At 38.5% G+C, this 11981-nt stretch overlaps 2 protein-coding genes across 2 annotated transcripts; both read right to left on the minus strand.

Moving 5' to 3' along the window:
- Positions 1–3590: 3590 nt before the first annotated feature.
- Positions 3591–5318, minus strand: LOC108856438 (pinoresinol reductase 1). Its single transcript, XM_018630231.2, has 4 exons — positions 4936–5318; positions 4433–4673; positions 4098–4301; positions 3591–3884 (listed from the first exon to the last, which is right to left on the minus strand). The coding sequence occupies exons 1-4, from the start codon at positions 5281–5283 to the stop codon at positions 3724–3726; spliced, it is 954 nt and encodes a 317-aa protein (XP_018485733.1). The 5' UTR covers positions 5284–5318; the 3' UTR covers positions 3591–3723.
- A 2807-nt stretch (positions 5319–8125) lies between these two features.
- Positions 8126–10460, minus strand: LOC108858408 (uncharacterized). Its single transcript, XM_018632336.1, has 3 exons — positions 9955–10460; positions 8864–9719; positions 8126–8707 (listed from the first exon to the last, which is right to left on the minus strand). Exons 1-3 carry the CDS (start codon positions 10458–10460, stop codon positions 8126–8128), a joined length of 1944 nt encoding a protein of 647 aa, XP_018487838.1.
- Positions 10461–11981: the final 1521 nt, after the last annotated feature.

An 11981-nucleotide genomic window follows, 5' to 3' on the forward strand; every position in this document is an offset into this window, starting at 1 on the left:
CATCTTAACACCTTTAACAACAAATTCCTTTGGCAAAGTGTGTTAAGAGCTTAGAAGAGTTGACTCAGACATTTCATCAAACACCTTCCGGGTGTGAAATGTCTAGAGATCAACCTTTGAGAGGCCAACTCAAAAGAAGCAATAAGACTACTCTAATAGCAAGGAAATAGATAGATAGAACATAAAACCCTTTAGATCTAGCTTAATCACCCTTGATCTCTCTAACCCATGAATCCTAAGTGCACTACTCACTAATCACCATGATTCTTCTCAAACCCATAAGAGATTCAAGCTTAATCATGAAAAGAAAGAAAATAAGAACTTAAAATAACTCAAGAACACAAGAACAAAATGATGATTTGATTCAAAGGAAAGAACTTTATCACCCAAAAGGTTTGTGTTTTCTCAAGAGATAATAAGATAATCCCATCATTTGGGTCTAAAAAGTATTTATATGATCCTTCCAAACCCTAATGGTTGATAATAAAAAGTCTAAAAAGCCCTTAAAAGCATTACAAATCGCATAAGTAAAGACACGCAGCGGAGTCGCAACCCCGCTGGCTAACCCAGCTCCGGCCATTTTGCTTCGTCTCCTGTGGTAAACCCGAGCGGCCTTGGTGACTCCGCTCCATATGGCTGCTCAACCCCGCTCCAGACCTCACACCGGTGTCGTGACTCCGCTCCAAGACCCCGCTCCAGCCACTTCACACCGTTTCTCGTCGTAAACCCGAGCGGTGTTACTTACGCCGCTCCATGTACTCGTTCCGACCTCGCTCTGGATCACAGCGGACCTGCGAACCCGCTCCAAGCACCCCGCTCCAGACGTTAACTTGCACAATCCCCATCTTTCACCTCTTTTGATCCATAACCCATCTCAAACACCTCCAAAAACTCCATAGCATGCTCCAACACCTGATAAGGACTTATGCATGCAAAATGCAACCTAAAGATGCCTAAATCCTATTCTAAATGATCAAAATGTGCAAGATATCAAAGCTAAAAACATGCAAATGCACAAGATATCACAATTACAATTAGTGGAAACTTAAAACCTCTCCGAAACTAAAATATTTGATGTTGGAAGTCAAGGCTGGTGCTCTACCAGTTTGAACAGCCTTAATGGAAAGAGGTACTTTTGTGGACCAAAAATGCAAGAGATAAGGGCTGTTTGAACATTGATCCTTGTCCTACTCCACTGGCCATTTTCCACTAGCGTGTGGAATAAAATTCCAGAGTTCACCTTCCTACTACTCAATTTCCACTCCCGAATTCGCTCACTTCCTTGTTCAAAAGATGCAAACGAATCATTCCTTTACCACCTATGGGACTTAGAGCTGTTCTGCCCCACCCTTGGGTCTTTTGGACCTTATGGAATTGTAGAAACAAATTGCTCTTTGAAAATAAAGATTTCTCAGTGGAAAAATATTATCGAGGATGCTTGAGTTTGGAAAGCAGATCATGACTATGTACAACGCTCTATAGTGCCAACTATTGTGGATTTTTCTTGGTCTACTATGTATAATTGTCTGTTTCCCTTGTCTTTTAGTTTTTAAGGTACCAACTCTTGGATATCTTCTCTGATGCAGCTTGGGATGCAATTACTGGCAACTGCAGTTCGGCTGACATCCCGAGACTGCTTAGCAAGGCCAGCATGCGACTTCTCCTCAAAACGCTATTTTATTTCCTCTGCCCTTGTAGCAAAGTCGTTGGCGTTAAGAGCTGCAGTTTAACAGCAGCTTCCTGACATATTTGAAGATGTCCATCACTCTCTAATGGTGCTGTAAAGATTAGATGGTGAATGTCCTAATGGTTCTGAGAGGGTTAGGTGGATCAATCATAATGGTGTAATGAGGTTTAGGTGAAGAGTCATGTTGGTGATTACGTTGGTATAAGATGTATGCCAAGTATCACTAGAGGTTGGAAACTAAGGGTTTATGTGGCACTTGGTTTGAAATGAGGTTTTTTGTGAATGCAAATAAATTTTCCACATTGGAAGTTTAGACAAATAATATCTAGTATATAAAGAGATGTTCAACTCTGATTAATACGAGATTTTTTTGGAAGGATCCCATAACCAAATCCATGCAGGCTTTGCCTTCGGGCTTAAAATGGACAATATCATACTAATCATTCACGGAAGAGTTGGACATTGTGCTTGAAAAATCCTAGCAATTGGCATGAACGGCTCTGATACTAATTTTTTTTGATTGCGGCGAGCTCATGTCCAACTCTTTATTATCTGATTAGTATGATATTATCCATTTTGGGCTTAATAGGCAAGCCCGCATGAATTTAGTTTTGGATTCCTTCACAAATGGCCACGTGCTAATTAGAGTTGAGCATCTTTTATATATTATAGATTTCTTGTCTAAACTTTCAATGTGAGACTTTATTTGGTATCTCACATTTTCCCCCTCAAACTAAGGACCACACTCATTTTTCTGTTTTTCCTTTAGCAAATCATATTTGCACCACCTTATACCAGTAAACGAAATGTTACTTTGGAAATTTTTTCCTACAATATAATAGGCTCCATGATCTTCTGACTAGTTTATGCCACATACCCTCTTCTTCCGACTTGTAAGGTTTCATTTCTACTCAAAAGATATTTTGGTCTTCTTGTTTTTTTAGAAGACGTGACTGAAACTTCTTAAATCTTATAATCTAACCTTAGAACCTCCAACTACATTAGCATCTTGTACTTCCATAGCCCGAAATCATCTTTTCCATCAAACTTCTCAACTTTGAACTTTCCCGATATTAATTTTATATCTCTTCCTAGCACTTGCAGTCAAACCTAAATTGTTCTAATACCACTTGCTAAAATTTAAACTTGTCTAGCGCTTTGAATTTAGATTGAAATCAATATCAAAAGTTATTTCTCTTTGTTCACTATCAATGAATATTCTTACAAGAACACGTTAGAAATCACAACTTGGTTAAAACCAATAACACAAGACTCGAACTTATGAGTTAGTAACTCTCTTGATCTCTCAGACTTTTAGCTCCAGGTCTCTAGGCTTCTCTTTTGGATTATTAAAGCACCTTGATCACCTCTCTATTTATACTCATCGTCACCACCGTCATTATGCTTATTTCCTTTTCCCAATTGATAATAACGTATCGTATTTCCTTGCAGGAAAAGGAAGTCACAATGCCTTGCTGGATTTCTTGTTGGGACTTTCGTACTGGGCCAGAACTGATAATTGGCCCTTTTATTTTACATATTCCGCGTGTGGGAAATTCTATTGCAGATACAATAGTCAAAGATCTCCTATTTTGGACGAATAGACTTTTCTTTTGAGTTCTAATGGACACGGTGGGAAGGGGTTCCTTCGCCCTAGCCTCTGTCCGGCCGATCATTCCGCGCGCCGATCGCTAGCGCATCCAGGTCCCCGGCGCCCAGCTCTGCGGGGGAGGCCTAGTCTGATCTGAGTTTTGCTTATTCGGTTCGGAAGTAATGTTTGATAAATATGTATTTTCCCTTTTCTAATGCATCTCACTTTTGGAGAAAAAATGTTCCTCATTTATTTGTGTTCAGTTTGTGAGCGTAATTATTTTTTGTTGTTGTTCTGTTATGGTTGTTAATATAATAAGAAACCATTTATATTTGTTACATAATGGATACATTCAACTTTGAGTCACACGAAAATACATGAATATAAAAACTTCAAACTTATGATATGCATATTTATCATAGATATGACTTTGACCAAAGTGTAATCATAGGTACATTCTTAAATAATTATCCATACGCTTGTACTTAACATCCGGATAGAGATTTGATGCTTCTTCATCTTCTCTGATTTCATGATCAGTGAGACATCCTTCATAGAAGATATGATAAAAATGTCCTATCCCTGCTTGATGTGGAATCTCCATGTCTACATTTATATAACAAAATCAATTAACAGTGGAATCTCCATGTCTACATTTTTTTTTTATCAACTCCATGTCTACATTTATATAACAACATCAATTAACATTTAATGGGCTTTATATTTTAAATGGATATAAAGTCTAGTCCATTAAACACGTCTAGTTGAAAATGATATATAATAGTTATATACTGCTTTACATTATGCGATTGGACTTACGTTCAATGTTGGCAAGAAAATCTTTTGCAGCAATAGTTTTCTTTTCCAATTCATTTCCGGTTAGGTTTTCCCAAATCTTAACCAGTTCATTTTGCGTGAGAATGTTGTCCTGAGGTCTGATATACACGGTTTTGTTCACTGTTCGTGGATCGTCTAGTGTTTTTGCGGTGTATTTTGCGATATCGTCTTCATCGGCGAACACCACTAGGAAGATAACACCATTAAAAATTGGCTGCTTTAGAAACTTATGAGGTTAATCATTCAAATTTAACAACTTAATAATAACCAAACTTAGAAGTGTAAAGGTTTTCTTTGGAGGGAATAATGATTTTAACCTTTTATGTTTCCATCTCCATATATATTAGTTTTTTTCTTTGGAGGAAGTAAAGCTTCCATCTGAGATAAGTTTCCGGCAAAATATGCCGCGAAGCAAGCGCCAACGACGTAAGTGTAAGGTATTCCGACAGCTTCAATAGCATGACGCACTTCCATTTTTTGGTCAAACGTTTCTCTTCCTGGTGGTAATGCATGTCCCATACGTGGTGGATCCATACCAAACTCAGATGGTAAAAACCGCTGAAACAGTTAAATTTATCAATCTTTTTATTTTAAAAAAGTATATATAATAGATACCCATCCAAAGTACTACAAGGAGATATTTTATCAAATTAAAATACTTACGATTTTTTTGAAATATTAGGTTAAGTTTTCTATATATGCACGTTATATGTCGTTTACTTTAGGAGACGTAAAAGTTAAAAACAACAATTACTATCAGCAGTTTTTTTTTTTTTTGAACTTTTTCTCAAACCACCAATTTCAACGTTTAATTTCATACCTTGACATTACCAGCCTCTTTGATGGCTTCAACGAGCTTGAGCTGGATAAGGATGTTATGGCTACGGAAGTGAACGCCCGACATGGCGGAGACAACGACGTCTACGAGTTTCACCGCTGATACGAGGCTTTGGTGGTCGGAGAAAGAAGCTTCGACGAGACGAGCGCCGAGTTTCTTGAAAGAGAGAAGGAGTTGGACTTTCTCGATGTCGAGACCAATCTCTGGCCGCTGCAAAACGTAAGTCTCGTGACCTTCAGCCAGACACGCCCTCACGATTCTCTTCCCTAAGTAACCCGTCGCTCCTACCACCAAAACGCGCGTTTTCTCACCGCTTTTGATCTCTCCCATTTTTCTCTCTTGATCTTTGTATTTGGTAGAAGTCTCTCGCTTGCTCCTGTATATATATGGGTTGAAACATATATATGTATATATTTATGTATGTACACCTAATGGATTATTGTATGCATTGTAAGTAAAGCTATTGAGGGTTGATATGACGCCTGTAAAATAAATTAATACTTTTCAGCTGTTTTTTTTTTAAGTGAATGATAGGTAAACGAAACATACGATTTGTTTGGGAGAGAGATCATATGCTTATACTGAATAAATGTTATGTTTAAAAAATATGATTTGCATTTTAAAACAAAACTAATATTATGTTACAGTTAGTAACATTTAGTGTGGAATTGGGTTGTAAAATTAAAAAAAAAACTTGTTTACGATACCTAAAGATATAATGTGATGTGAAAAAGCTTATCATTGGATTGTAAACATTCATTGTGGTTACATAAAAGCACTGAAATTTGTTTATGTTCAAAATATATTTGACAATATATTTATCCTAGTTTATATAGTGCTTTTTGTGAGACAGCAGTTTTATAGTGTCTTAAAGCAATTCATTTGAAAATTTGCTTTTTAAGCTTTATACTCTTTCTGTATCAATTTAAGTGGTTTTTAAAGGTTTTTGTACATGGATTAAGGAAATACAAACTTCTAAATAATTTATTTTAGTTATATAAATAAATTATTAAATGAAATTATTTCAACCAATAAGAAAAAATTCAACATTTTGTAATTGGTCTAAAAATTTAAATGATATTATTCTAAAATAACGAGAACATCAACTATTTTGAAACAAAAAAAAATCTCTAAACACCTGTTAAATGATACGGAAGAAATACTCCCTCCGTTTCTTAAAGAGTGTCGTTGTGACATTTTTCACACAGATTAAGAAAATTGTTGAAATATATGTAAGTTGTAATTAATTATACCTCTTTGACCAATAGTATTTTAGATAAATAAAATTATTTATAAAATCAATGCAGTTTGCAATTAATTTTCAGCTGAAAGTTAGTATAATTTACATTGGAATTGTAAAGTGAAACTCTTTGTGTAACAAGGAAATGAGCTCAGAATGACACTTATTATGAAACAGAGGGAGTAATATTTAGCGGAAAAATATGGACATTGAAAACAATCAATTAATGAGGGATTTTATACATGAATTCATACACAAGCATTATATCATTTGTTTGAAATTTGATGTTGTATATATATTCAACCCACTACATCACAATTTAAGTTAATGTCAACGGTCACGAAGAATCACCTGATCGTCTTCATTCATTGTACACACGTAAACTCCTAAACATATGATAATTTTGTATAATGTAGATTACAATCATAGATCTAAAGGTGTATAAGTTTTGTAAATCGCTAAATTATCTCTGAACTTAAAAAAAAAACTTTCGATGTCTAAAAGGCGTTGAAGGGTGGATGTTATGTCCCACACGGCGCACTCTTTACAATTGTCAACCAATTTTGTGCAGTTTCATCTTTTTCTGATACAAATTGCTTTAGACTATGATTAAAAGGGTTTTTAGAAGTGAAAATTTTAGCATAATTTAAGAACTGGTTTAACTATAAAAAAATGTTAAGAACCGGTTCTTAAATAAGTATTTAAAACCCAATTTTTAACATTTTTTGTTACAATTAAAAATCGGTTCTTAAATTACGCTAAGAACCTACTTCTAAGAACCTATATTAATCATATGCTCTTATATTTGATCTTTTACCTACTGGTTTTGTATTATCCAGGGTAAGAAAATAATAAGCGAAAGTTCACATATTTTCAACATCATCACGTGAAACTGAAAACAATATTTTACTTTACTTAATTCATATTGATATTCATTGAGATGTGCATGATCGTCTGATGTGATATGATTTAAGCCTAAAGTATATTGCATAGAATTTCCAGCGTTTACCATTACTTATTTATTTATTTAAAATTGGGCATTATTAAATATAGGACGTACACTATTTTGTAAAATATAAATTTGAATGTATATGCAAACTAAAATTTGACGACATATATATATTTGAATTGTGAAATTTGAGCTGAGGTCTTTCAAAAACAAAAAGACAAGCATAAATATAGTCTTGTCCCAATACCACTCGATTCTGCAATATATAAATTTTATCCTTTGTGGGCTTTTTAAATTGTATGAACCACAACACTTATTATGTTTTATAATAAATGTCATTTTAGCTTTTTTATCTTAAGTATTATTCTAAATTCTCAGTGTAATTTTGTACACTAAATATAATTTTTATTTTTTTGAATAACCAATAGATTTTATTTAAATTATTCTTATTTAATTAATCATACATTATATATGGATATACAATTCAATTATAAAAATTTCTTAATCTTTGTGAAAAGTGTCAAAATGACTCTTATTTTAAAACAGAAAAATATTATAATTTCTAGTTTTCTACAATAAATATTATGATTTAATTTGAAGAAAGATAAAAATCTTCAACAATCCTAGATGGGGCGGTCTTCCATTGCCGTAAAGTAGTACTTGCATGCTAACCCTTTTTATATAGTTTAAATAATACACTTTGTAAGAATACGTACTACTATTAATTAGTTTATCATGAAACTTCACCAAACATCAAAATTCATTTTAAAAACAAGATAAATCTTTAAAGACGACGAATGAGTTTTTTGTTCTTATAATTCACGCACCAAATAACCTAACATATAATATAAACCACAAATGATGCATAAAAACCACAGATTCTTATCAAAACAATGCATAACGATTTATCTTTTGCTTAAAATTTTGATAATGGATAAATTTTTTTTTTTTGAAACTCATATTAATAAATTCAAGCAGAAAAGTTAGTTGGAAGTTACAATAACTTCATCAACAACCGAACTACCAGCAACATTCAAAACATACTTTGCCAAAGCATCAACTTGGATATTATGCTCACGGCCAATCCAGCGAAAGGAAATAAAATCAAAGGAAGCAGAGAGGGATAGAATGTCTGCAACCACACCATAAAGCTCCGGCCTGCAGTTGCCAGGAGAGAGCGCCTTAATCATTTGAGCAGAGTCGGTTTCGAAGACCACCGTCGTTAGCTTGTCCCTAACGCTCGAGCGAACAGCTTCCAAGAGAGCCAATCCTTCCGCCACAAGAGCAGAGGATACAAAAGTGGTCCGCTTATGGAAGGGTCGATGGCCAGAAGGAGAGAGGACAACCCATCCCAACCCCGCCATCGTTCCAGTTGGAGACCACACAGCATCTGATCGTACCACCGTAAAGCCTGGAGGCGGCTGAATCTGGTTCAGAGACCTCATTTGTTTCCGCACTGGTTCCTTACTCTGTTTTGTTTCCAGTTCCCTCGCCATTTGCAGAGCCAAGGACAGGGTATCCTCCGGTGAGCAGGAGAATCCTTCAAATACAAACTTGTTGCGAGCCTTCCATAAATTCCAAAGGACCCAAGAGGCTAGAGATTTAGAGGTAACTCCCGCAGGTGGTAAGCATTGGCTTGAAACGAGAGTTGGCCACGAGTCCACTAAATCTATCGCTCAGCTAATTTCCACTGTCGATACGAAAGGGGTGAGGCGCCAAACCTTCCGGGCATACGGACACTGGAAGAAAAGATGAGTAATAGATTCTGAGGCTCCACACCTTTTACAGCTTGGGTCTACCGGGATATGTCGATCTGTTAAGCGTTCTCCCACCGGTAATGCTCCTTTAAGCAGTTTCCATGCAAAAGTCTTGATTTTTGGGGCACACTCTAGCTCCCAAACGTTCTTTTTCCAGTTAAAAGCTCTTCCTCCCAGGCCTACATCTCCATTCAGCATTTTGTCCACTTCCGAATAGTATCCTGATTTATTGGAGTAGACGCCCGTCTTTGTTCCCAGCCATATTAGTTTATCCGGAGCCCCGGTGTTACTAGGCTTTAAGCACTGGATTTTCTCTACGTATTCAGGGACACACTGAAGAATTTTTTCTTCATCCCAGTCACACGTCCCTTGCAACATCAAATCAGAGACTCGAAGTTGCAGCTGAAGCTCATTTGCTGGACCCATTGGGCGTTCCTGGGTGGTGGCGCTCAGCCAAGGATCTTGCCACACCTGAATAGATTTGCCATCTCCTACAAGCCAGCCTAAGTTTTTAATCAGCAGGTCCCTCCCTAGCAGGACGCTCCGCCAACCGTGAGACATATCAGAAGAGCCCGTGGCTAGCAAGATATTCGAATCAGGGCTGTATTTTCCCATCAACACTCGGGATATGAGGCAGTTCGGGTTTTGCAGAAGCCTCCAGCCCGTTTTGGCTAGCAACGCTATGTTGAAGGTCTGGAAATCCCGAACCCCCCAAGCCACTGAGGGCCTTAGGTGTCGCCATTGATGACCAAGAAACCCACGCCATTTTCTTCTTGTTCTCGTTATTATCCCACCAGAATCTAGTAACCGCGGATTGTATCTGTTTACACAGAGAGACTGGTAACTCGAAATAAGACATGGAGTACGAGGGGACAGCGGATAACACGCTTTGAAGCATAACCAGTTTCCCGGCCGACGATAGAAACTTATTAGACCATCCCCGAGCTTTTTGTTTGATCCGGTCCACAATAGAGGCAAACGCATCTCGCTTACGTCGCCCAAACTGTTCGGGGAAACCTAAATATTTGCACGTACCACCCTCTTTTTGGATCTACAGTTCCTCTTTCACCATCAACTTAGTTGCTTCCGGAGTCCGCCGAGAAAAGGTAATTGCCGATTTGTCTTTATTAATAGCCTGACCCGATGCTTCTTCATATTTGCTCAAGATATCTCGTAGCGCTGCGCAGTTCCCTCTGTTAGAGTCGAGGAAGAACATAGTAGCATCCGCAAAAAGAAGGTGGTTAACCCGAGGGCTTGCCCTCGCCACCCGCAGCCCTTGGAGAGAGCCATCTTCTTGCGCCCTGTTACATAATCCCGAGAGAACCTCACTACACAAAATGAATATGTAGGGAGAAAGAGGGTCTCCTTGACGGATTCCTCTACTCGGTACTACCTTCCCTCTAGGCAAGCCGTTAATGAGGAAGGAGTATGTAACTGAAGAGATACATTGCATAATGCAGTCTACGAGATTTTGGTGGAATCCCAACCGAAGCAACACTAGGGATATAAAATCCCACTCAAGACGATCATACGCCTTGCTCATATCCGTCTTAACCGCCATAGCCCACCGCTGCTCCGCTTTAGACGTCTTAAGGTAATGGAGGACCTCATGGGTTATTAGCACTTATCTCCTATCGCTCGGCCCGGGACAAATGCTGATTGGTTCTCGGAGATAAGTTTATCTAGCAGGGGCTGAATGCGCTTCGTAATGAGTTTGGAATAGATCTTGTAGTACACATTACACATCACAATAGGACGGTAGTCTGAGACTTTTTGCGGATTAGTAATCTTGGGAATAAGCCGGATGTGCGTGTCGTTGATACTGTCCGGTAACTCCTGGCCGTTAAAGAATCCCTGCACCTCTCTCACAATATCTGGTCCGATAGTAGTCCAGTGGGTGTGGAAAAACCCGGCCGAGAATCCAACCGGTCCGGGGGCCTTATCCGCGTTGATCGAAAAACAAGCTTCTCGCACTTCCTCTGCTGACGGAGCAGCAGTGAGGATCTCATTCTCTGCTTCAGAAACTATCGGCCTCAAAGCTTGTCTTACTGTGTCGCATCTTTCACCCGAGCTGCTGGTAAATAGTTTCTGGAAATATGCATCGATCACCTGCACAATCTCATCTTCTTTGTGGTACATTGCTCCCTCTTTCCCTTCAATAACTGAGAAGGCATTTGCTCGTTTCCGGGACTTCGTGATGGCGTGGAAGAACCCGGTGTTCCTGTCGCTGAGTTTGAGCCAGAGAAGACGACTCCGCTGTCTCCAAAACTCTTCCTCAGCTAAGTATGCAGCATTTAATTTTGCAGAAATATCCTGGATCAGAACTGCATCTTTCAAAGGGTTCGCGAGAGCCGCATCCAGCTCGCGGGTCTTCTCCACAATAGTTTTCTGGCTGTTTCTTTGTTGCGTTTTATTCCAAGCAGAGATAGTACTTCTTGTGGAGGCAAGTTTATCACTGACTGAAAGGGCTGGAATCCCTTGCCAAGAATCAGTGATTACTCTTTTAGCTTCTTCATTTTTGCACAGTCTGCGATCATATCGAAACAGGCCTCGTCGTCGTCTGCTCCCCTTATCAAAGAAGGCCAATAGAGGCTTATGCTCCGAGCTTAAGTCAGCTTCCAGATATTGACACCGAGCAGAAGGGAAGCTCTCGGCCCATAGAGTGTTGGAGGCGGCTCTATCGAGCCTGCATCGGACCAGGTGGTCACCTCTAACCCCCCTCCAAGAGAACGGGTCTCCCGAGTGTTGGAGATCAAAGAGGTCTCCTTCCGAGAAGAAAGTGTGGAGATCAGTATAAGAACCTTCCGGGCGCTCCACTCCTCCTTCCTTCTCATCTCCACATAAGATGTCATTAAAATCACCAGTGACAAACCAAGCATCCTCCCTCATAATGGAGTTAGAGACAAGCTTATCCCATAACAAGTTCCGTTGGTGTCTGTCTGTACTGGCGTGGACAAAAGAAGAGTAAAACTGTTTTCCTTCAAATTCAATAATGGTATCGATTACATGAGCATCAGATTCTAGAATTTGAAGGTTCAGTCCCTGCTTCCAAAATAAACCGAGACCACCAGCACCATGGCCA

The sequence above is a fragment of the Raphanus sativus genome, chromosome 5 (assembly GCF_000801105.2).
Source record: "Raphanus sativus cultivar WK10039 chromosome 5, ASM80110v3, whole genome shotgun sequence".
In the NCBI taxonomy this organism is placed as follows: Eukaryota; Viridiplantae; Streptophyta; class Magnoliopsida; order Brassicales; family Brassicaceae; genus Raphanus; species Raphanus sativus.

What these genes read in the sequence shown, in the direction of transcription:
- LOC108858408 (XM_018632336.1), bottom strand. Translation starts at nt 10,460, where the DNA reads ATGGCGGTTAAGACGGATATGAGCAAGGCGTATGATCGTCTTGAGTGG. An exon ending in TTGATGGTGAAAGAGGAACT is followed by an intron (nt 9,720 to 9,954) that starts GTAGATCCAAAA and finishes CTGTGTAAACAG; the next exon opens with ATACAATCCGCGGTTACTAG. An exon ending in AGTGTCCGTATGCCCGGAAG is followed by an intron (nt 8,708 to 8,863) that starts GTTTGGCGCCTC and finishes AATTTATGGAAG; the next exon opens with GCTCGCAACAAGTTTGTATT.
- LOC108856438 (XM_018630231.2), bottom strand. Translation starts at nt 5,283, where the DNA reads ATGGGAGAGATCAAAAGCGGTGAGAAAACGCGCGTTTTGGTGGTAGGA. An exon ending in AAGAGGCTGGTAATGTCAAG is followed by an intron (nt 4,674 to 4,935) that starts GTATGAAATTAA and finishes TAACTGTTTCAG; the next exon opens with CGGTTTTTACCATCTGAGTT. An exon ending in TGGAGATGGAAACATAAAAG is followed by an intron (nt 4,302 to 4,432) that starts GTTAAAATCATT and finishes TTATCTTCCTAG; the next exon opens with TGGTGTTCGCCGATGAAGAC.